Source organism: Oncorhynchus nerka, linkage group LG9a (assembly GCF_034236695.1).
Source record: "Oncorhynchus nerka isolate Pitt River linkage group LG9a, Oner_Uvic_2.0, whole genome shotgun sequence".
Lineage (NCBI taxonomy): Eukaryota > Metazoa > Chordata > Actinopteri > Salmoniformes > Salmonidae > Oncorhynchus > Oncorhynchus nerka.
In genome coordinates this window covers 59,487,863-59,513,869 of record NC_088404.1, presented here as the reverse complement: position 1 = coordinate 59,513,869, position 26,007 = coordinate 59,487,863, and the positions used below count along the sequence as shown (strand labels likewise).

Below are 26,007 nucleotides of genomic sequence, written 5' to 3'. Positions count from 1 at the left end.
CACTTCAGCAATCACAACCTGAGCTTCCCAGACCACGTTGTGCTATATAACACTTTTTCGCGGCGTATTCGCCCTTTGTGATAATGTCGGCAGATTATGAAGAGAGGTAAAGAAACCTGCAAATTGTTCCATTGTTTTATTATAACCAGTTACACATATGGCTAGATGAAATAACGCGGTCAGCCCCGCAATTCCTTTATAAAATTAAACATGAATGTTTTCCTTGTGCTGTCGCTTTAGTGCTAACTAACGTTAGCAACTGTAAACTAGCTAGTGGTGGCCGTATTGGAGCCACTAGCTAGCTGGACAGGTCTAACTGCAAGCCCGTAGTACATGTTCCACGTTATTGTGCCCTGTGTTATTGTAAACACTGATCTGCTGGCCAGCCCACGAACGTTACTTCAGTAATGCTGGGTGAAGGCGAGCTGCTAACATCGGCTAAGATGGCTAACTAGTTATTTGGCAGGCGAACACCAGACAGGGGTTGCGGGAAAATGGTGGCCTGTCTCACCAGCGAGCCCCGCCATGGTGCCCAGGTCACGTTGAAACAGACGTTAACTACGAACTCCGGGTAGCTGGTGTCTCGCTAACTACAGTTCTTATCCGGAATATTATGCGTAGGCGCTTGTTGTTTTGGTGGGGCAACCCTTTCCGCTAACCTTGTGCGCTACGACCACATGCTTTTCGGGTAAAGGGTCGCTCGGCCTGGTGGCGGTGCGTTATTTGTATTTTTTTTCTTTATTGCAACAGTGAAGGATTTTCTATCAGATGGGCCATCCGGTTGAGTGACTGCTCCTTCCAGTTAATATGGTTAGCTATCCCTGTTGAAAGTGTCGTTTTGCTTGTTAGCCAAGGTTAGTAGTGTAATCATTTACAGTTCCACTCGGGACTAACCAGCCAGAGAACCCCCACCAATGTGTTGTCCACCATTATTCAAAATCTCTCTGAGTGCAAGTTACTGCATGGGCGTGTTCGAGTCGTCTGCACTGGGAAGACTTAATGAAATATATATATTTTTTTTAATTGAGTGGCGTCACAAACTTGGTTGTGTGTGTGTGTGCCCCAACTTCTGTATCGTTGGTAGCCAGCACCAACATCTTATGCGAGTTTATTATACATGGCGGGGCCTCGATGCAGTCATTGGCACTTCATGTCATGCCCATTACAATCATTCTGGCATCAAACCCCTTCTAGATGAATACAGGCATGTCATCCCATTACAATCACAAACTCTGGCATTAGACCCCTGATACATTTCTGGTTAGAAATGTTTTTGGTCGTGATATCATTAGAATTTGCTAATGTGTTATGAAACACATGCATCATCTAGTATTGACATGTGGACGTTTTCCCCCAGAGACCTCTCCAACAGAGACAATGGCCCTGAGGGCATGGAGCCAGATGGCATCATTGAGGTAAAGTTAAATGTTTTGTTTGTGTCAGGCAAGTTTGTCAAAAGTTGGATGAAGGACCAGTTAAATTGTTGAATAGTTGAAAGGCATGTAGTCCAATGGGGTGGAGGTGAAGATGCGTACATCTCACGCCCACAATCAGGGTCTTGCTTGGTTTTCCATCTCTCCTCTGGTAGTTCAACAATACTGGGAGTCTGTGTAAGGACTACAGTATCTGGGTACTATATACACTAACCGTGGTCTGATATTTTTCTCTCTCCACAGAGTAACTGGAATGAGATTGTGGACAGCTTTGATGAGATGGCCCTGCGTGAGACTCTCCTGAGAGGAATCTATGCCTATGGTTTTGAGAAACCATCTGCCATTCAGCAGCGGGCCATCCTCCCTTGTATCAAGGGTAAGTTCAAGTTTCCTAAAATCAACTCCCACACACAGGATATTGTGTGTGGGAGACCTCTGCATGTTTGTTCGTTTCCATCAACTTATGAAGATGGGTATAACTTTAATATCAATAGTGTTGATTTTTGTGGTCTTTTTCTGTCAATATCTAGCCTAAGTTGTCGCTGACGGAAGTTGCTTCTATACTTAATTAATCCTCTTCATTCCTATGTGGAACATTTGGTATCCTTGATCATAGTACACAGGCTTTTATTTATTCCATCGTATCCTACATGTCAGGTTTGGAGACTTTCTCAATCATGAGTCTAAACAGTGAACCAAATGCCTATCAAACTTATCCATGGTCATATTTACTAGGAACCAACTGGGATGAAACTGGGAAGGACCAGTCTGAATTTGTCCAATAAGAAACACTTGGTATTAGTGTTTTGTTATGGTGTCCACTAATGAATACCACCCTTCATTCCCCACCAGGTTATGATGTCATTGCACAGGCCCAGTCCGGCACAGGGAAGACCGCCACGTTCGCCATCTCCATCCTCCAGCAGATTGATATCGAGCTGAAGGGCACCCAGGCCCTGGTCCTCGCCCCCACCCGAGAGCTGGCTCAGCAGGCAGGTTACACACACACTTAAATTGCCCTAAAAACTGTCCACATTAAATGCAACTTCTATACCCTTTACACACTGTCGTGCCAACTCAAACGTACCATGCTGGATCTGATATTTTTGATATCACGTGGGCCTTTCCAGCAGTGTTCTAGCAACCTATGGTGGATGAATAGCCAGCACAGTACAGCTTGGCTTCACTCTGCTCTATAGTGTGAATCAAACCCTGTAGCCTGATGCTGTAATGTGCCACCCCTGTCACTGGGCAAGGCGGTGTGTTTGAGTGGGACTGAGTCTTGTGTCTGTCAGGATGAGAGAGATTCTTCCCAACTGCCTGCCTGTGCAGTGAGCAACATGTTAAGGGCTCAAACTCATGAGTTACAAAAGTACTGTTCCTTGTCCGATGACTACTAGCAAACTAATGAACATGTATGCTAAAATTATCTTGAACATGGAAGTACTTAAAATGTGACTTAGAATAGGGAAGTCAAATGTTCAGCCTACTGCACTAACACTATGGAGACTCTAGAGCGCCTGGTTAAATTGTTTGAGAGCATTTTCAAAGGGATACTTTGGGATTTTGGCAGTGAGGCGCTTTATCTACTTCCCCAGAGTCGGATGAACTCATGGATACCATTTTTACGTCTGCATCCAGTATGAAGAAAGAATACTCTGAAAAATCTTGAAGTGTCCTTTTAAACTCTCTGAATGGTTCAATTTGTGATCAATAGAGTGGGCAACGTAACATCTGAAATTGACATTTTGATTACTTTATATTGTGCAAATTTCCCTAATGTGGACAGATTTTACTGCCTTACACAAGCTTGTATTTTCACCCCATAAAATGTAGTGGAAATCCACATCCTTTTTTTTGCTCAGATTGGTGGTGATGGTATGAAACTTTAGTCATCACAATGACATAAGATCAATTGGTGACATAAGATCAATTGGTGACATAAGATCAATTGCTTAAAACCGATCATTAACTTTGCATAATCAACTGTATAACACCAATGGGGTGTGCAGGACTTGGAACTGAGTTCATTTTCAAACTCTCATAAGACACAAACAATTAAGGACATTCTCTCTATAAAAGTCACTGGCCACACACCAATACACAGATGTGACAGAAAAATGATCACTTAAGCCGGGCGTACATTACACGATTTTTGGCCACGATTTAGCTGTCCCAGAAGTTTTTGAGATTGGAGAAACCAAATCCCCATGTCGTTGCCTACTTGGGGGGTGCAGCTGTCGCCGAGGCTCGTTTAATGTGAACAGGTCAGGCACCATCTGAGGGCTACCGATCTAGTCTTTGAGCAGTCCCAGACATCCTGATATTTCCAGACACGTTTGATTTTTATTGGCACAATTTTCAATGCTCTTTTAGTGTGAGATGTGCAAGGACACGTTTTGAGAATGGTCATCAGCTATAGCCAATGAGAGCTCGTCAGGGAGTTGTCGTTGTTTCGCGTCACCCAGCATGTGTACTCTCGAGCAGGTGCAATGACTACTACTAGTATGCATTTGTAGTTGTCTTTAGCCAGGGTAGGGGTGGCAGGGTAGCCTAGTGGTTAGAGCGTTGGACTAGTAACCAAATAGTTGCAAGTTCAAATCCCCCAGCTGACAAGGTACAAATCTGTCGTTCTGCCACTGTTCCTAGGCCGTCATTGAAAATAAGAATTTGTTCTTAACTGACTTGCCTAGTTAAATAAAGGTAAAATAAAATAAAAAGCCAAATTGTCATTGTTACAGCTCTGAAGTTCACAAGCAATGTTGTTCAGTTGACAATGTTGGCTAGATATTTCAACTCTGTATGGGACACGTGAATGTCTGAATGAGAACGTTTGAGTCTGCTTTGAGCCACAGCTCATTGTAGCTGTGTTAAATCTAATCCCATGATTGTTTTCGTGAGACGACGTGGTGTCGAGAATTCTCACAACCAAGTCAAGAATCTTGTAGTGTGTGACCCCCATCTGTGCCACGTCGTTTAGTGTGCACCACTACGTTGGCTAAACACTACAGGAAAGACGGTAGTTTTTAATGTGAGAGGCTCAGCGGTGTTAGGGTTTTAAAAGTCATGTAGCATACACCTGGCTTTAAATAGCAGCGTTGTGATTAGTTGAAGCTACCAGAAAAAGTGGTTTGTTCGCTTTTCCATGATGGCAGCCTCCTGAAATAAACCTCCAACGTTCCAAAACGCAGATCTTAAGCCTTCTACAAGTTCTCATCTAACCAACCATTTCTAGGTTATTATTCCAGGTTTCCGTGTGGCCTTTGAATGGTATAGTTTAAATTAAACAGATTCCTCAGGTTTTTGAGCTGTTAGTTTGAACAGAATGTGTAACCTCATCTCGAGCACAATTGATTTCAACATGATAATCTATTTGAGTGATTGACCATGTTGCTTTTCTGTTTCTGTGACTCCCGTCTCAATGTAGCCATGTTTTGCTGATTGTCCTCCAACCTGTGACGTGAAAATACCCCTCCCTCATCGATTAGTTATTTATTGCCACTTGTCAAAACAAGTGTTTTTGTTGTGTGGGCATGTTTTATAAAGTGCTCATCAGAAGAAGAAAAAATGCAAGTAATATCACTATTGTTGCACATGTACAGTGGGGAGATTTGATACACTGCCGATTTTGCAGGTTTTGCTACTTACAAAAATCCAGAAAATCACATTGTATGATTTGTAAGTAATTAATTTGCATTTTATTGCAAGACATAAGTATTTGATCACCTACCAACCAGTAAGAATTCCGGCTCTCACAGACCTGTTAGTTTTCCTTTAAGAAGCCCTCCTGTTCTCCACTCATTACCTGTATTAACTGCACCTGTTTGAACTCGTTACCTGTAAGTTGCTCTGGATAAGAGCGTCTGCTAAATGACTTAAATGTAAATGTAAATAAAAGACACCTGTCCACACACTCAATCAAACAGACTCCAACCTCTCCGTAATGGCCAAGACCAGAGAGCTGAGTAAGGATATCAGGGTTAAATTGTAGACCTGCACAAGGCTGGGATGGGCTACAGGACAATTAGGCAAGCAGCTTGGTGAGAAGGCAACAACTGTTGGCGCAATTATTAGAAAATGGAAGAAGTCCCAAGATGACGGTCAATCACCCTCGGTCTGGGGCTCCATGCAAGATCTCACCTCGTGGGGCATCATGAGGAAGGTGAGGGATCAGCCCAGAACTACACGGCAGGACCTGGTCAATGACCTGAAGAGAGCTGGGACCACAGTCTCGAAGAAAACCATTAGTAACACACTATGCAGTCATGGATTAAAATCCTGCAGCGCACGCAAGGTCCCCCTGCTCAAGCCAGCGCATGTCCAGGCCCGTCTGAAGTTTGCCAATGACCATCTGGATGTTCCAGAGGAGGAATGGGAGAAGGTCATGTGGTCTGATGAGACAAAAATATATATTTTTGGTCTAAACTCCACTCGCCGTGTTTGGAGGAAGAAGAAGGATGAGTACAACCCCAAGAACACCATCCCAACCGTGAAGCATGGAGGTGGAAACTTAATTATTTTGGGATGCTTTTCCGCAAAGGGGACAGGACGACTGCACCGTATTGAGGGGAGGATGGATGGGGCCATGTATCGCGAGATCTTGGCCAACAACCTCCTTCCCTCAGTAAGAGCATTGAAGATGGGTCGTGGCTGGGTCTTCCAGCATGACAACGACCCGAAACACACAGCCAGGGAAACTAAGGGGTGGCTCCGTAAGAAGCATCTCGAGTGGCCTAGCCAGTCTCCAGACCTGAACGCAATAGAATATCTTTGGAGGGAGCTGAAAGTCTGTGTTGCCCAGCGACAGCCCCGAAACCTGAAGGATCTGGAGAAGGTCTGTATGGAGGAGTTGGCCAAAATCCCTGCTGCAGTGTGTGCAAACCTGGTCAAAAACTACAGGAAACGTATGATCTCTAATTACAAACAAAGGTTTCTGTACCAAATATTAAGTTCTGCTTTTCTGATGTATCAAATACTTATGTCATGCAATAAAATGCAAATTACTTACTTAAAAATCATACAATGTGATTTTCTGGATTTTTGTTTTTGATTCTGTCTCTCACAGTTGAAGTGTACCTATGATAAAAATTACAGACCTCTACATGCTTTGTATGTAGGAAACACTGCCGATTTTGCAGGTTATCAAATACTTTTTCTCCCCACTGTATGTGTAGATGGTACATTTAGTTTTTCACACCTTATTGAACAGTGGGGACTGTGAAGATGCATACGCATGACAACATATGCTCTATACACATGTTCATATGGATTTTGTGTGGTAGTAGAGTAGTGGCCTTTGGGGGCACACTTAATGTGTTGTGAAATATAAATATATATCTGCCTTAATATGCAGAAACAGTTTGATATATTTGTATTTATTATGGATCCCCATAATTTTGCAGTTGTCACAAAGTACTTTTACAGTAACACAGCCATAGACTAAGGAGCAAGTGCAGTCGCCAAGGAAAGCTTCCATTGGTACATATTTGTTTACATGTCCATGGTCTCTTAGTAGGTAGGGAAACCCAATTTGGTGATTTCTGGTCATCAAAATCAACCACCGCATGTTTTTGGACTCATTCAGGGGATCCATAATAAATACAAATATCACAAACTGTTTCTGCATATTGGTTATTGATTTGGACACTTTCAAGCTGTGATTTGACATTGGGCTATTTTATCGAAATGTTTTATCAGGAAGCAGTGACAGCATCATTTTCAACGTTAGTTTTATAAAATATAAATTGAACTTTCAACATTTTGTATTGTTCTTAATCGGGTAATAACTGCTGAATGAGTCCAAAACATGCTGTGATTGATTTGAATGATATATCAAAAATCACCAAAATGGGTTTGCCCTGCTAAGAGACCATGGACATGTAAACAAATACGTGCCAAAGGAAGCTTTCCTTGGCCACTGTGCTTCTGCTTGCTCCCTAGTCTAGGCTGTGTTACTGTAAAAGTACTTTGTGACAACTGCTGGCTTTGAGTTTGATTGACTTCCCCCTCTTCAACAGATCCAGAAGGTGATCCTGGCCCTCGGCGACTACATGGGAGCCTCGTGCCATGCCTGTATTGGCGGAACCAACGTCCGCAACGAGGTGACAAAGCTCCAGGCTGAGGCTCCCAACATAGTGGTTGGAACACCAGGCCGCGTGTTCGACATGTTGAACCGCAAGTTCCTCTGTGAGTGATGTCTGTCTTTTTGTTACCAGATTTGTTCAGATAACAACCGTTTGTCAAACTTTTCTCAACATTGTTTACAGCTGTATGTTTTTGTTTACTGAAGAGTATTGACATTTCATTTTGTGTTCAAGTTTTGTCTAAACCAAGTACTCATCTTCCCCCCTCAGCTGCTAAGTACATCAAGATGTTTGTCCTTGACGAAGCTGATGAAATGTTGAGCCGGGGTTTCAAAGACCAGATCTACGAGATTTTCCAAAAGCTTGGCACTAGCACGCAGGTATGAAGACAGATTGTGTCTAACAGTACGTTAGGAAGTTATGCTCTACCTGAAGCCTTTGCAATTTTTATTTACTTTTATTTATTCAATGTATCCCAATTGAGACCATTGTCATGTCTCATTTGCAACAAAAATATAAACTAGGGTGGCCTAGTGGTTAGAGCGTTGGACTAGTAACCGGAAGGTTGCAAGTTCAAACCCCCGAGCTGACAAGGTACAAATCTGTCGTTCTGCCCCTGAACAGGCAGTTAACCCACTGTTCCTAGGCCGTCATTGAAAATAAGAATTTGTTCTTAACTGACTTGCCTGGTTAAATAAAGGTAAAAAAAAAAAATACATTACATCAGGTTATTACAAGTTAGAATCGTCAATTGAAATAATTGCACACTTCATTAAACCGCTTTAAACTACCCCATCGGCACCAGGGAATCCAGGTGTAATTTGTTTTGTAAGGTATTCCTTAACTGTGGCGCGTTAAAACTAAATACGGATTTACCTAATTTTGTGGAGACAAGTGGGAACTTGAGTTAACTAACCCTGTGAATGAGTGTGGTAGCTCATATTTTTGTATTTCAACAGTGAAGTGAGTTATGTTGGAAGCTTGTGGGAGTAATGAAGTGGTCTACAGAACTTTAGTGAGGTCCAGCTGACCTTCGGATGCAGTGATGAATATTAAAACTGTCACCTGTAATTAACCATAGGGCTCTATGGTAGACTGCATCCAATGGTTTGAGAGTAGTGGCTGCTGCATTCTGGTAAATGGTGTCACCATAGTCAGGAAATTTGACTGCACAATCTGCTTCCTGCTGTTAATGGAGAGGCGAGATCAATTTTTTTTAAAGCCCTCTTTAAATCTTAGCTTTTTAACTAGGTCATCAGTATATTTTGTTCGTTAGCTCTTTATCAATCCAAACGGACAGATATTTATAGGCAGGAACCCGCTCAATGAGAGCTTTCCAATGAAAGACTAGCCCATCTGAGACATTTTTCAGTGAGTTAGAGAACATGTATTTAGTTTTGCCTGCATTAACTACAAGTTTTAAATCCAGGGCTTTCTGTAATGCAACAAAATCAGATTGCAGCTCTAACATAGCTTGGTTAAGTCAGATCAATAGCATACAAAAACGTATTACATACAGATGAATATTACAGGATTTAATAGATAGACCAATATTATTTATATAAACAGTAAAGAGAACAGGTCTCAATACCAACTTCTGCAGTACACCTTTCGTAATATCCAGGAAACTAGACAGCATCAGAAGGCATACATTGTGTCCTGTCGGTCAGATGGCTCTTCAGCCATTTGCAAGACTCCTTGTCCATGCCCGTTTCAGTGGCTGAAACCATACGATGTCCATATCTAAAATCAAACTGGTGCATATTTATATTAGTGAGAAGTTGAACACCTTAGCTGGGAGTTTGTCAAGGATTCTAATACCTTGGCTAGGCAACATGCTTTAACTTGGAGATTGGGTGGTAATTATCGAAGTCAGAAAGATCCCTCCCTTTATGTAGGGGGAGGACGTGCAACTTCCCAATTCTTAGGGATAACACCGGTAGCAATTGTCAAGTTAAAAATACAGGTTAAAAACTTCTTAGGGATAGGCATCCCGTCAGCGGAACACCAGTCGACAACATCCAGTGAAATTGGAGGGCGCGCAATTCAAATAAATAATAATATTAAACATACAAGTATCATTTAAAAGCTTAAATTCTTAATCTAACAGCGTTGCCAGATTTACAATAGGCTTTACAGCGAAAGCATACCATGCGATTGTTTGAGGACTGCGCCCCACATATTTTTCAACCAGCACAGGCTTCATAAAAATCGCAAATAGCGATTTAAATGAATCAGTTACTTTTGAAAATCTTCCTCTGTTTGCAATCCCCAGGGTCCCAGTTACAACATGAATGGTCGTTTTGTTAGATAAAATCCTTCTTTATATCCCAAGAAGTCAGTTTAGTTGGCTCCATCGATTTCAGTAATCCACTCATTCAACATGCAGACAAAGGAGTCCAAAAAGCTACCGCTAAACTTTGTTCAAGCAAGTCAAACTACGTTTCTATATAATCCTCGGGTATCCTAAAATTTAAATCAACTATAATATTTCATACGGAAAGAAGTATGTTCAATAGAAAAGTAAAATTAGTAAGCCCGTGTCCTCTTTCACCGCGCGCCTACAGATATATTTTGAACTGGGAGTCTGTACAACATCTCAAAATTCTTGCTTGTTTTTGCAGAGACAAGCCTGAAACAATGAACAGACTGACATCTAGTGGAAGCCATATGAATTGCAATCTGGGAGCTGGAATTACATAGAACCCAAAGCTTTCCATTAAGAGCCTGGGAGCTAAAAAAAAACAAAACACACAAAAAAATCAGGTTGGTTTTTCTTTGGACTTTTGCCTGCCATATGAATTGTGTTATAGTCTCAGACATTATTTTAACATTTCTAGAAACTTCAAAAACATGTTTTCTATCCAATGCTACCAGTTATATGCATATCCTGGCTTCTGGGCCTGAGCAACAAACAGGCAGTTTACTTTGGGCACGTCAGTCAGGAAAATAGACCCTAGCTCTAAGAAGTTTTAAAGGTTCAACAGTGGGGCAGATAGCTGTAGTAAGAAGAGGTGAAGTGAATCAGCCCCAGATCTTTAGCAAGGCACTTAATACATCGGAGACATCAAATGGTTGAAATTCAAATAAGGTATTTGAGTCTGTTAGAGCATCATTCTCTACAATCTGTTCTGAGGTGACTAAAGGACTCCCTCCAGTGGAATGAGATTCATTTCAAGCATGTGGCCAGCTGAAGCAAAATGGTTATTAAAAACACTACAATTCTGTTTCAAAGATTAAACCACTTTCCAGAGTTAGCTAGGCTTACCACTAGGTTTGGGCGGTATACTGTATGTACCGGGGTATTTGGAAATGGCAACGGGATGGTTTTTCAATAACGTTAATATATCTGTTTTTCAATACATATTAATATTTGTAGCTATTTAAGGAATTACCTGCAGCCAACCTGTGCAGATAAAGCAGATGGTATTTTAATTTCACCGGTCACATTATTTTACATTATGAAGTTTGCATAGTTCCCCAGTCACGTTTGTTTTTGTAATTAAGGATCCCTATTAGCTGGGTCCAGCAACATTACGGTAGTACAATTTAAGAGATTACATTTCATAGCACATTGTGTTCCCCCAGGCCAATACTCCCTACCACACATGTACAACACAAAATCCATGTGTAAGTATGTGTCTCTTCAGTCCCTGCTGTTCCATAAGGTGTATTCTTATCAGTTGTTTTTACATCTGATTCTACTGCTTGCATCAGTTGCCTTATGTGGAATAGAGTTCCATGTATCCATGGCTCTACGTAGTACTGTGTACCTCCCATATTCTGTTCTTGACTTGGATTGTGAAGAGACCTCTTATGTCTTGTGGGTTTTGTATGGGTGTCAGCTGTGTCCTAGTAGTTTAAACGGACACCTCGGTGCGTTCAGCATGTCAACACTTCTTACAAAACAAGTAGTGTGTAAGTCGGTCTCTTCAGCTTTGAGCCATGAGATTTACATGCATATTATTGTTATCTCTCCATGTACATTTTAGGGCCAGTTGTGCTGCCCTGTTTTGAGCCAATTGTAATTTTCAGAGGTCTCTTTTTGTGGCACTTGACCACACGACTGAAAAGTAGGCTAGGTGCGACAACTAGGGCCTGTAGAACCAGCCTCGTTGATAGTGTTAATTAGGCAGAGGAGCTTTTTATTATTGACAGACTTCTCACCATCTTAGCTACTGTTGTATCAACATGTTTTGACAATGAGTTTACAATCCAGGTCTACTCTAGCAGTTTAGTCACTGCAACTTGCTCAGTTTCCACATTATTTATGACAAGATTTAGTTGAGGTTTAGTGAATGATTTCTCCCTAATACCAAGCTTTTAGTTTTTGGAATATTTAGGACAAAAGTATTCCTTGCCACCCATTCTGAAACTAACTGCAGCTCTTTGAGTGTTGCAGTGATTTTGCTCACTGTAGTAGCTGATGCGTATAGTGTTGAGTCATCCGCATATATACATACACACGGGCTTTACTCAAAGCCAGTGGCATGTCGTTAGTAAAGATTGAAAAAAGGGGCCTAGACAGCTGCCCTGGGGAATTCCTAATTCTACCTGCATTATGTTGGAGAGGCTTCCATTAAATAACACCCTCTGTTCTGTTAGACAGGTAATGCTTTATCCACCATATTGCAGGGGTTGTAAAGCCTTACCACAAGTCTTTCCAGCAGCAGACTGATCGATAAGGTCAAAAACCGCACTGAAGTCTAAAAAAACAGCTCCCTCAATCTCGTAATCATCCATTTCTCTCAGCCAATCAGTCATTTGTGTAAGTGCCGTCCTTGTTGAATGCCCTTCCCTATAAGCGTGCTGAAAGTCAATTTGTTTACAATAAAATAGCTTTGTAACTGGTCAAACACAATTTTTTCCCCCCCAAAGTTTACACTGTATTGGTAACAGGCTGATTGGTCTGCTCTTTGAGTCAGTAAAGCGGCATTTACTATTCTTGGGTGTCTGCATTACTTTAGCTTTCCTCCAGGCCTGAGTGCCCATACTTTCTAGTAGGCTGAAATTTAAGATCTGGCAATAATGTCCGCTATTATCCACAGTATATTTTTCATCCAGATGATCAGACCCCGGTGGCTTGTCATTGTTGATAGACAACAATTTAGTCACCTCTTCCACACTCGCGTTACAGAATTCAAAATTACAATGCTTGTCTTAACTAATTTGGTCAGATATACTTGGATTTGTAGTGTCAGTGTTTTTTGCTGTCACGTCATGCCTTTTCTCATTGGCAAGATTAGCAAACTATCATTAAACTAATTAGCAATATCAGTGGGTTATGTAATGAATGAGACATCTGATTCAATGAATGATCGAGTTTGCCTTCTTGCTCCAAAATTATACTGGAGCACCATAAATTACATTTTCTTTTCATAGTGTAGTTTCTTATTTTATTCAGTTTAGTCACATTCCTCAATTTACAGTATGTTTGCCAATCGGTTTTGCAGCCAAACTTATTTGCCATTCCTTTTTCCTCATCCCATTTGAACCATACAATTTTTCAATTCCTCATCAATCGGGGGGGTGTTGTTAAATCAAAAAGCATGATCATTACACAGGTGCACTTTCTGCTGGGGACAAAAGGCCACTTTAAAATGTGCAGTTTTGTCATAATGCCACAGATGTCTGAAGTTGGGTGAGTGTGCAATTGGGATACTCTCTCAACCCTTACTCTCTTTGCGTAACGCGTATATGCGTCTCATGCACATGACCAATGGGGTCTGACTTGTAGCATATCATCACATCAATAACTTGGTTATAACAAACACTGCATACGTGACAGCTAAGTGGATGCAGAGGACATGACGGGTGAACTCAAAATGGGAATGTTTACTGGTTGCTCAGGAGGTAAAGGATAATTCAGATGTGTGGAATAAATTTGACTCATTGTGGAAAATACTGGAGATCAAGGTAAGGAGCAAAATGTAATGTTCATTTCTCGACCATAAGCTACATCCAACGTTGTTTTAGAGAATTTGGCAGTACTTCCGACCGCAGACCTCATGTGGCCACGCCAGCCCAGGACTTCCACTTCCAGCTTCTTCACCTACGGGCTCATTGAGTATTTCTGTCTAATAAAGCCCTTTTGTGGGGACAAACTTATTCTGATTGGCTGGGCCTGGCTGCCAAGGGGCCTATGCCCACCCATGGCTGCTCCCCCTGCCCAGTCATGTGAAATCCATAGATTAGGGCTTAAGGAATTTTATTTCAGGTGACTAATTTCCCTATATGAACTGCTATTCAGTAGTCTTTGAAGTTGTTTTTTAATTTTTGTTCGGTATAGAATGGAAAATAAATGTGTTGCAAAACTGTTGCTGTTAGTTTACAATATAATTTTTCTGACCGTTTGGAACAATGTAAACCACTAAATAAATTAAGCGTACCGGAGTCTAACATTTTTTTGTAAAGCCTTTGTAACCTCAGACTAAACATTTGCGTTCATTGCTGAATGCAATTTTCGAAATGGGACGGTTTTAGTGTAAGCTAATTATTCAAGGTTTGCTTTATTTGATTATCAAACTAAAATGCTTGATTTGGGTTTCCAATCATGAATGACTTGTATGCTGTGTGATGACATGAACAAATGATTGAATGAAACAGTAGCCTATATAATCCTGAGTAAGTCACGGTTAATGAAGGCTATTATACTAAGCCTACTAATGATGACATTACATATTATAATGATCATAATAGTAATTAACAAGGAGATCAACAGCTAATATGTTTCTGACAATTTGGAACAGTGTAAATGACACTTAAATACATTCTAATACCATATTGGCTATTCTATTTTACGTGCTACCCCGGCCAAGCTCTCATTGTGCGCCGCTCTGAGACTCCCGATCACAACCAGTTGTAGTACAGCCCGGGATCGAACCAGGGTCTAAGGTGACACCTCTAGCCTTGAGATACTGTGCCACTCGGGAGCAATCTGGAGATCGTGTGGTTGCGTGAGGCTAGATGCTCACGGAATCAGGCTATTAAACAAACAGGCAACAGAAGCGGGATCTGTCTTATTTCTGTAGATATATATGGATGATTTATAAAGCCAGGCACATTTTAGAAATTAGGCTATTAATTATTGACCTAATTAAGTTTGTTTCCTCCTCACTTTTCTTGGACAATTAAGGCAAGCTATTTTCTCGTCTCCTAATTGTTCCGTATCGTTCTCAACACCAATATGCTGATTAACTTTTGCTGTTATGCAAATCACAACATGGTCTAGGAAAAGGCGTCAATTCAACAGTTCACTGAGGTTTCAGAACCACGGACAGCGACCGCTATCCAACGAGGGAGAAAGCGCCCCATTTGTTTTTTATGTAATATAACCATATTCACTTTCAATAGCACGTGACTTAATGATGGACTGTTCCATCCACACGGCCTCCACAATGGATCAGTCCACTCAGACAGGCGACTAAAGACATCTCGGTCGACCAACAGCCTATTGACTGACCAGTCGTCAAAATGGGGTTAGATCTACAGCAAATGTTAGTGCATCAATTCATTCCTCTAATCCAGGGATGGGCAACTTTGATGGGGTGGGGGCCACAATCTGAACTCTTGAGTCTGCAATGGCATGCAGGTCTGTAGACCTACAGGGTGCAGAGAAAATGTTATCCTTTTTTTTTTAAATATGGTATCTGAGTGAGTGACTATCAAAATCGACAGGGGCTCACCGGTTGGTAATTCAACAATGTTTACAATTTTAGATAACTGCCCAGTAGACTAATTTGCAAATGAAATAAAAACTACATTTCACATTGTGTATTCTACTATTCTAACGCTCAACAGTAAGTTCAGACCCTGACTGAGTAACAAAATAAAGAGATTGATCCGGGGCCGCCAGATCCCTGCTCTAATGAAACGTAGTAGTTTTAAAGTGAAAACATATTGGATCCCATGTATCCACACTGAACACAAATATAAAGGCAACATTAAACGATTTTGCTGAATTACAGTTCATATAAGGAAATCAAGTCAATTTAAATCAATTCATTAAGACCTAATCTCTGGATTTCACATGACTAGGCAGGAGCGCTGCAGGCCCACCCAATGGGGAGTGGGGCCCAGCCAATCAGAACACGTTTTATTACAGAGACACATACTCCTCAGCACTCCCCTCAGACGATTCCACCGGTGTAGAAGCAGGATGTGTAAGTCCTGGGCTGGCGTTGTTACACGTGGTCTGCGGTTGTGAGGCTGGTTGGACGTACTGCCAAATTCTCTAAAACGGTGAAGGCTTATTGTAAAAAAAAAAAACATTTACATTTTCTGGCAACCGCTTTGGTGGACCTTCCTGCAGTCGGCATGCCAATTGCACATTCCCTCAACTTGAGACATCTGTGTCATTGTCTTGTGTGACAAAACTACACATTTTAAGAGTGCTGTTTTATTGTCCCCAGCACAAGTTGTGTAATGATCATACTGTTTTAATTTTGTGCACAAAATTTGAGAATTGATTTTTGTGCGTATGAAGCATTTCTGGGATATTTTATTTCATCTTAAAACATGGGACTAACACTTAACATGTTGCGTTTTATATTTTTGTTCAGTATAGATGCGTATCGAATCGTCTTGAAAGGGAAAGATGCACATCCCTACAGACTACCCCATGCTAATCAGGAAACTCTTGGGTATGTTGTGAACTGTTGCAATTGCTTTGCAGTGTAGCTAGCCACTGAAATACTCTGAATTCACTAGTGCTCTCATCATATCCGGATGTGTACAGCAGATGGGAGTTGTTTTCATAACTTAGCTAGCTAACACATTTCGAGAAGAAGTTGTATTACGTGCCTAGCTAGCGTAAGCAACGTTTGGTGTTTAATGAGACTGTCTAGACAGCTGAGCTAGCAAATATTGTAACAAGTTTTTAATTTTGGATTAGGGAAAGGGGAATACCTACTCAGAACAACTGAAATGTCTTCCGCATTTAACCCAACCCCTCTGAATCAGAGAGGTGCAGGGGGGCTGCCATAATCGACATCCGTGTCATCGGTGCCCGGGGAACAATGGGTTAACTGCCTTGCTCGGGGGCAGGACGACAGATTTTTACCAGCTCGGGGATTTGATCCAACCTTTCAGGTTACTGGCCCAGCGCTCCTACCTGCCCAACATGCTCAGCATTTCAGGAATCACAGTAGTAACTTCTGCTGCACTGTTCGATTATTTAGCCATTTAAACAATACATTTTTTAAACTATTTTTGCCGCTGGCTTTCATGAGACTTAAACGTGATCTTGTCCCAGGTGTCAGACTCGACGGCAGTTGCTATCCATTGGAGCGTTGCGATTGGTTCCCCACATTCTTGGGCGGGGCATAGCAAAGGGTCAATTAAGCATAATCTCTGGGAATATAGAATCTATTTTTTTCAAGTAGAATGTACTGTGCTTTTCTCAATGTTAGCTAGTACTTGTCCCAACCCTCCTCCCTGGTAGTGTTCCTAGAGAAAGAGCTAGCAAGAGGGAGATGAACAGCTGAGCACACCATAGTAATCTTCAATGATCCATGTATTCCTTTGTCAAGTGATTGCTCTATAGAGCTAATACCTTTTCTCAACCCTGTTTTCCAGGTGGTTCTCCTGTCTGCCACTATGCCTCAGGATGTGCTGGAGGTCACCAAGAAGTTCATGCGTGAGCCCATCCGTATCTTGGTGAAGAAGGAAGAGCTCACCCTGGAGGGTATCCGCCAGTTCTACATCAACGTGGAGAAAGAGGTATTGCTGTAATGGATGCATGTTATAGTGCGTGTGTGTGCGCACCCGTATAATGAATGTATTGCTCTTTTTATATGCTCGTTATTAGAATCTTGTGAGGCCCTTTGCTCTACTAACAGGAATAAGTCAAGTCATGAAGTAGCCTCATTTGGTCAATACAACACAGTAACTGTCCTGTTAACATGGAATGATAATCAATGAGACATTTAGAAATGGCCTTTCCTTTCTTAAAATTGTAGTATTTCATTATGAAGATGGTTGATTTTGTATGAAAGAGCTTGCTACAGTGATTCTAATGATGAGTTTAGCTATATCCTCTTGAGCACTTTGGAAATGTTGTTGGGGTCCCAAGTTCCCTCCGCGTCTCCATATCTGTATATAACTAAGAGATGCTCATGTCTCCACCCTAACAATGGGAGTTGTCCCGAAGGCGGGCGACAGGCTTAGGTCCAAAATAAGACCATTGAAACACATTGGGCTTATTTTGGACAGATGTAGGCTAGAGTGAATCCTCTCACTTGGCCTCTTTATGGCTTCTCCCAAGCTGTTGGAGGAACAATGTTCTTTGGCAGGGGAAGTCGACTGCTCTCCACTATGGCTGGCGTCTTTGTCCCTCTCCACAGCTTTAACTTAAAAGCAACCTCTTCATAATTTAGACGTTTGCTAATACTGTAATATCAACCTTTTGTGTAGATACCCCTTTCACACTACTGAGCTGAGACAATATTTACTGCACTAGCCAGGTTACGAACCTGGAACTGTGCTGGATAAGGAAAATATTCAAACAAAATATCATAGCATGGATGGTGTAATTTGGGTTGGCACGATAGCTTGAAATCGGTGTTCTTGACCAGGTCTTAGGCTTGAAGTTTTCCCATGTCTTCAGACTCAATTCAACCCGCTTTCTTTTGTTAGGAGTGGAAGCTGGACACCTTGTGTGATCTGTATGAGACCCTGACCATCACCCAAGCTGTGATCTTCATCAACACCCGCCGAAAGGTGGACTGGCTGACTGAGAAGATGCATGCCAGGGACTTCACAGTCTCTGCCCTGGTAAGAGCTCCTGCACTTCCAGCTCGCTGTCCATGTCCTACAGTGTATGATTTGTAATTAATTTGCATTTTATTGCATGACATAAGTATTTGATCACCTACCAACCAGTAAGAATTCCGGCTCTCACAGACCTGTTAGTTTTCCTTTAAGAAGCTCTCCTGTTCTCCACTCATTACCTGTATTAACTGCACCTGTTTGAACTCGTTACCTGTAAGTCGCTCTGGATAAGAGCGTCTGCTAAATGACTTAAATGTGTTGTCATACCGATAGATGCTAATTGGTTATCCGCCGAAAATACAGTTGACCAGTCATGCTTATCGGTCTGTTAATTTGCATAATTTTGTGGAATTCAATTGTCCCGTGTATTTTTGTTAGTCGGCATGCATTTTATTTATCACACGCACAGCATACAGAGCCTAGTTTGAGAAGTAGGCTGGAATAGCCTACCTACCGTCTGTCAAGACTAGGTCCTCAAAAAGCCTGTAGGCTACTGGAGTGAAACCTGCTTTTGTAAGCCCAGTCATTGCGGAACAAATAACAATTCTAAACACAATCGCGTGTTCACTTTAGTGGCCACAATTTAGAAAGGAGCTCTTTTTTTATTTCTCAACTTGTAAAGCGCGTCTTCCATTCGGCTGCGTAGACTATCGCCTGCCTACTGTTGACCTTCAGTGTCCCACCACTTTGGGAGCTTGAGGCACTATAATTGTTTAAAACCTGAATGTTTTACTTCAAATTGTGATATCTTATTTTGCTCTAAAGTAGCCTTGCAAAAGTCCAACCGTAAAGTAAATGGCAAAGATTTTATAAATACTTCCTCGTGCAATTAACTTTGAATTAACAATTAGTTTTGAATACAAAATAAGTTACCTACGTGATTCAATATAGATCCGACCAAGAGGTCACAACTGGTTATATGTGAATGAGTGATGTGCGTGTGGAGCAATACTGGCTGTATCCAAGGCTCAGCCAATCGTTGACATAACAGAATGATCGGCTATGAAAAGCCAACTGACATTTACTCCTGAGGTGCTGACCTGTTGCACCCTCTACAACCACCGTGATTATTATTATTTGACCCTGCTGGTCATCTATGAACATTTGAACATCTTGGCCATGTTCTGTTATAATCTCCACCCGGCACAGCCAGAAGAGGACTGGCCACCCCTCAGAGCCTGGTTCCCCTCTAGGTTTCTTCCTAGGTTTTGACCTTTCTAGGGAGTTTTTCCTAGCCACCGTGCTTCTACACCTGCATTGCTTGCTGTTTGGGGTTTTTGGCTGGGTTTCTGTACAGCACTTTGAGATATCAGCTGATGTGAGAAGGGCTTTATAAATACATTTGATTTGATTTTGAGAATGCAGCACGCAATGGCTAGACAACGGAAGAGTGGAAAGGCAGTTTGCCAGTTACAGCAGCGCGTCCCCTGCATGATAACGAAGAGGTAGGTGAGACTCCTGACGATGGAGACGGGTGGGAACGTGATGAAGCCTACTTCATAAACTGTAACCGATAAACAACTGGCATTTGTAAAGTTTGAGATGAGGGTGCAAGTGTGGCGCAACAAGAATTGCTAGCGTTAAGTATCTTGCTATCTGCATCGACTTCTCCGTTAGCTAGCCAGAGAAATGTTAAGCAACATTAGCCAACTTATCTGATCAAAAAATTGAGTTTATGGCGTGAAAATGAGCTTGCTCATAAAGTCAGACAGCTAACGATAGCTTACAACATCAGATGAGCTAACATTAGTAACCCAACCAATTCGCTATAGTATTAACTGGTATATGACTCCTTGCCGTTCAAGTTATAACGTTAGTTGTTTAGTGGACCCTTGCAATCTCTGAGAAATTTTAAGTAGCTAACGAACTAACAATGTAATAATGTGCAGTGTAGGCCAAAGATATTGTTTTTATTGTGTTGAACTTGACAGTAACACGTGAGTAAGGGGGGGATTATTTAATGTTTTACTCAGTGAATGTTATTTAGCCTTGTGCACTTGATCAATGTCTACTATAGTGGCCACTAACTAAGTTTTTTAAATTCTGTTTCTCCTTTAAGATTTTTTCCCAAGTGCAATATTTAGATGTGTGTGTGGTCACAGGCATTCTATTATAAAGGCTGTCATGGCTTACTGCAATATTAGTGTCATTTTTTTAAAGACTTTCTCAAGAGTGTCATTTGCAGTAAAGTCTAGGCAACAAATAACATTGGAAACGTTTACATTATTTTTCTTTCTTTACATTTTTTAGCTGTAAGTTAGGTTCACATTAACCACTTATTTTACCCAGATTGATCATGTAGATTGTATTCTTTGTTGTTTAATAAGGTAAAAACCTGCATTTCAAGAAGGGATCCAGACTAAATCACTAGAAATTAGGATTTTAAAGCTGATATTTTATTTTTATCCCCCGTAGCAGGGATTTTTTTTTTTTTCAGCGCAAAAAAAAGTGTCACCTTTTTGGGCCCTCGCCAGTTTGCAACCCTGGTTCTATTGGTTTTCATATCAACATTATTTAATTGTCCAGAAGCCAAAAGCACAATCCTAGTCATATTAGAAACCCATCATAGTAGTTGCTACTAGATTCCCTTTAAGTTTCTAACAGATTTGAGTCTCGGTCACATATGAATGGAAATGCTACATTAGGTAGGCCGTTTAGAACTGTTTTCCGCTAATTGCATTTGGGCAAATGTCTGAAAATGGCGTTTTAGTAGCTGCTTCATTACAGGAGTTGCGTGTTCAATGTTGGTTAGTTTCAGGCAAAATTGACCAAAATGTGCCTCCTTTATATACTTAACAAAAATATAAACGCAACATGCAACAATTTAAGATTTTACGGAGTTATAATTCATATGAGGAAATCAGTCAATTGAATTTCATGGTATTTTTGTGCATTCAAATTGCCAATCGATAAAATGCTATTTGTTGCCTGCAGCTTATGCCTGCCCATACAATAACCCCCCACCGTGGGGCACTCTGTTCACAATATTGACATCAGCAAACCTCTCTCCCACACAATGCCATACACAAGGTCTGGTTGTGAGGCCTGTTGGACGTATGGCCAAATTCTCTCAAACTACGTTGGAGTGGCTTATGGTAAAGAAATTAACATTACATTCTCTGCCAACAGCTCTGGTGGACATCCCGGCAGTCAGCATGCCAGTTGCACATTGTGTTTTGTGACAAAACTGCACATTTTTCTAGTTAATGAAGGTTTTTGGGAAAGCCTTTCTCCATCAACCAGAAGTCTTATCCTTAGCATAGCTAACGGTTATAGTCGTAGACATGCGTGCGCTGCACACATACAGATGACACTGTATTCCATCCCTAACTATAACATTTCCCATCAAGATAGAACTGCCAAAAGGTGTGGCGTTGACATCTACTGCAGAGATGGCCTGCAGAGTTCTGTCATACTGTCCAGGTTTGTTCCCAAACAATTCGAGCTTCTACTTTTAAAAATCCACCTTTCCAGAAACAAGTCTCTCACCGTTGCCGCTTGTTATTATAGACCCCCCTCAGCCCCCAGGTGTTCCCTGGACACCATATGTGAATTGATCGCCCCCCCCATCTATCTTCAGAGTTCGTACTGTTAGGTGACCTAAACTGGGACATGCTTATCACTCCTACAATCTAAGCTAGATGCCCTCAATCTCACACAAATTATCAAGGAACCTACCAGGTACAACCCTAAATCTGTAACCATGGGCACCCTCTTAGGTATCATCCTGACCATCTTGCCCTCTAAATACACTGCTGTCTTCAACCAGGATCTCAGCGATCACTGCCTCATTGCCTGCGTGCGTTATGGGTCCGCGGTAAAACGACCACCCTTCATCACTGTCAAACACTTCAGTGAGCAGGCCTTTCTAATCGACCTGGCCCTGGTATCCTGGAAGGATATTGACCTCATCCCGTCAGTAGAGGATGCCTGGTTGCTCTTTAAAAGTGCTTTCCTCGCCATCTTAACCTCTCTGGGGTAGATGGGACGCTTGCATGGCCAATAGGCAGGGAAACTGCAGAGCGCCAAATTCAAATACATTTCTATAAAAATCAAACTTTCATTAAATTACACATGCAAGATAGCAAATTAAAGCTACAGTCGTTGTGAATCCAGCCTACATGTCAGATTTCAAAAATTATTTTCTGTGAAAGCATAAGATGCTATTATCTGATGATAGCACAACAGTAAACAATGAGAGTAGTATGTCAACTCTGCAGGCGCGACACAAAACGCAGAAATAAAATATAAATGATTCCTTACCTTTCATGAGCTTCTTTTGTTGGCACCCCTATATGTCCCATAAACATCACAAATGGTTATTTTGTTCGATTAATTCCGTCATGTATATAAAATGTCCATTTATTTGGCGCGTTTGATCCAGAAAAACACTGCTTACAACTTACACAACGTCGCTACAAAATATCTCAAACGTTACCTGTAAACTTTGCCAAAACATTTCAAACGACTTTTGTAATACAACTTTAGGTATTTCTAAACGTATATAATTGATCAAATTGAAGACTGGATGATCTGTGTTCAAGACAGGAGCAAAACAAACTGACGCTACTTTTCTGGTTACGCGCCTCTATCAAAAGGTACACATGAAGTGACGTTTGTTCTGAGCTATGGTACTTCTTCATTACACAAAGAAAAACCTCAACCAATTTCTACAAACAGGTGACATCCAGTGGAAGCGGTAGGAACTGCACAAAAGTCGATTAGAATTCTGGATTCCCCATGAAAACATATTGAAAAGACTGACTTAAAAATAAATAAAGAAATCTGAATTGTTTGTCCTCGGGGTTTCGCCTGCTAAATAAGTTATGTTATACTCAAACATGATTCAAACAGTTTTAGAAACTTCAGAGTGTTTTCTATCCAATACTAATAATAATATGCATATATTAGGATCTGGGACAGAGTAGGAGGCAGTTCAGTTTGGCATGCTATTTATCCAAAAGTGAAAATGCTACCCCCTACCCCAAAAAGGTTAAATAAGCATGCCCTGTTCAAAAAATGTAGAACTAAGTGCAGATCTAGCCCTTGGTTCTCTCCAGACCTGACTGCCCTTGACCAGCACAAAAACATCCTGTGGCGTTCTGCATTCGCATCGAATAGCCACTGCGATATGCAACTTTTCAGGAAAGTCTGTAACCAATATACTCAGTCAGGAAAGCTAAGGCTAGCTTTTAAAAAAAAAATCCTAATTAGTTTATTGATAAATTTAAGTTCATAACTGTGCTCTCAAACAATAGCATGGTATTCTTTCACTGTAATAGCTACCATAAATTGGACAGTGTAGTTAGGTTAACAAGAATTTAAGCTTTCTGCCCATATCAGATGTCTCTGTCCTGGGAAATGTTCTTGTTACTTACAACCTCATGCAAATCACATTAGCGCACGTTAGCTCAACTGTCCCGTGGGGGGTGTCACCGATCCCGCAGAGGTTATAAATTACATTTACATTTAAGTCATTTAGCAGACGCTCTTATCCAGAGCGACTTACAAATTGGTGCTTTCACCTTATAATTGTATTGAGGTGGCAGCATTAATTTACATTATCTGCAGAATCTTAAGTTTCTCCATTGCTTCTTAGTGCCTCTATTTGTGCGGAAAACATACTGTCGATCTGGTTAGATCAGCATTTCTTGGTTTTTGATTTCCGTAATGTGAAAATGAAGTGCTTGTGGTGTTCACAGATCCAGGCTGACTGTCTTGTTTGACAATAAGTGGGTCTGCATAAGAGTACTAAATGTAAAATGTGACACCTTCGTTCCTCCCCAGCACGGTGACATGGACCAGAAGGAGAGGGACCTAATCATGAGGGAGTTCCGCTCTGGCTCCAGCCGTGTCCTCATCACCACAGATCTGCTGGTGAGTTGAGTTCAGGAGACGAAGCAGCACCCTACTACCTGGGCAGAGCACACTGTGGCCTGAATCTTTTCAGTCGTTGAATGTAATAAATATCATTTTTCTTATTATGTTAATCAACTTGGCAAACCCTTTTATTCAAAGTGACTTCCTTTACAGTGATATTAAATGTGTAAGTGAGCTCTATGATCTATTGAATTAGCCTATTCTCAGTAATGCCAAAGTTTTAGTCAAGTGGCACATTTGTTGTATGTTATCTCTGGAATCGAACCCATAACCTTTGGCGTTGCTAGTGCTACACGTTTACCAGCGGATTCACATGGAACCAAGCTAGCCTGCACCAGGGTTCAGGGTAATAAAGCAATGGCAGCTAGAGGTCAGTGCAGGGGTGCTGATCATGATGTTGCTTTCAGGCCCGAGGAATTGATGTCCAGCAGGTGTCTCTGGTTATCAACTATGACCTGCCAACCAATCGTGAGAACTACATTCACAGGTAGGAGGGACCCTGAGTTATATTAAAAACCAAGCTCCATAGGAACAACTTATGTCACTGTTTTTATTATGGCAATCAACATTGTTCATATTGGGGTGTGAATTTTCTGCTTTTCTGACATCCTCCATTTCATACATTTTCGAAATGTAACTAGCTAACCACAAACCAATATCCTACTTTTTCTGACTTGTTCTATAATGTCCTGGTCTCGTTCCTCCTGGTTTGTTAATTCAAATCGTATTTATTTCCCTACCGTTTTGATTCTAAATTCCGATCGGCAGGGTTCGTATTAATCTGGTCTTTAATTGTTGTGTGCCAGGATCGGGCGAGGAGGCCGTTTCGGCAGGAAGGGTGTTGCCATCAACATGGTGACTGAAGAGGACAAGCGCACACTCCGGGACATTGAGACGTTCTACAACACCACAGTAGAAGAGATGCCCATGAATGTGGCTGATCTGATCTAGACTACCCCTGGCACCCTGCCTGCTGCTGATACCTTAACACTCTACAGACCATCATCATCCCACTACCCCCCCCATTCTCTAACATCTCCCGTTTCCTACCTATCACCCACCTAAACAAGCCTCCCACGTATCCCAATTTTGCGCTCTTAAATGGGTTAGGGGAACTCCTGTTTTCCTCCTCTTCCATGCCCTCTGCGGTCCCTCAGCTCAGCCCCACTCATTTGTTTTTCTATGGATCGCCTTGCTTAATAAAAATCAAGAATTGTATTTTACTTGGCCACAGATGAGATTTGCTTTGTTTGTATTAGCAGCAGACTTGATATCCTTGTGGTCTACAAGGACCCTTGCGACTCCATTTCAATAGGAAATTGTGACTTCTTGGGGGGTGGGGGATTGCATCATTCATTTCCATTCTTTATTTGCATCAAAGTTATATTGTATCACTATCCATTGCTGATATGCAGTAGTTTTTCTGCAGGAGTGTTTTTAAACAGAAACAAGGGATGACATTGTTAATCTGTTTGATAGTTTTTTTTTTGTTCCATGTGCCCCCTTGAAGTACAGCAATTATTTGAATACACTTAGTGGTGTTCCAAACATGTTGGTAGATATTTCTAGTGTGTATAATTGACATTTCACACGGGTTGACATTGAACCCTTGTTCTAAACGTTCATTGACATTTTTGGGGGAGAGCATGACTGTGTACAGAGGGGGGTATTGGGAGGTTTTTTTTGGTTGCAAAGATATTTGGATTCGACAAACCCTATAGGCAAATCAACATCCAGTACAAACTATTTATTTTCCACCCCTTTTTTATTCATTAGTTTGGTTTCATTTTACAAACTGGGGGAGGGGAATGACTTCAATAAAGTTACCAAATAAAATCCTG

At 41.3% G+C, this 26,007-nt stretch overlaps 1 protein-coding gene across 1 annotated transcript; it reads left to right on the top strand.

Annotated features, from left to right (window-relative positions):
• On the top strand, positions 1 to 26,007 carry LOC115134608 (eukaryotic initiation factor 4A-I-like). Its single transcript, XM_029668775.1, has 11 exons — positions 1 to 106; positions 1,358 to 1,415; positions 1,677 to 1,809; positions 2,286 to 2,425; positions 7,451 to 7,619; positions 7,787 to 7,896; positions 17,093 to 17,236; positions 18,152 to 18,289; positions 24,074 to 24,163; positions 24,574 to 24,653; positions 24,973 to 26,007. Exons 1-11 carry the CDS (start codon positions 84 to 86, stop codon positions 25,115 to 25,117), a joined length of 1,230 nt encoding a protein of 409 aa, XP_029524635.1. The 5' UTR covers positions 1 to 83; the 3' UTR covers positions 25,118 to 26,007.

Bases quoted from the DNA above. Each gene is read 5' to 3' on its own strand.
- LOC115134608 (XM_029668775.1), top strand. From the start codon at position 84: ATGTCGGCAGATTATGAAGAGAG. The intron at 2,426-7,450 runs GCAGGTTACACA...CCTCTTCAACAG, and splicing joins CCCGAGAGCTGGCTCAGCAG to ATCCAGAAGGTGATCCTGGC. The intron at 7,897-17,092 runs GTATGAAGACAG...CCTGTTTTCCAG, and splicing joins AGCTTGGCACTAGCACGCAG to GTGGTTCTCCTGTCTGCCAC.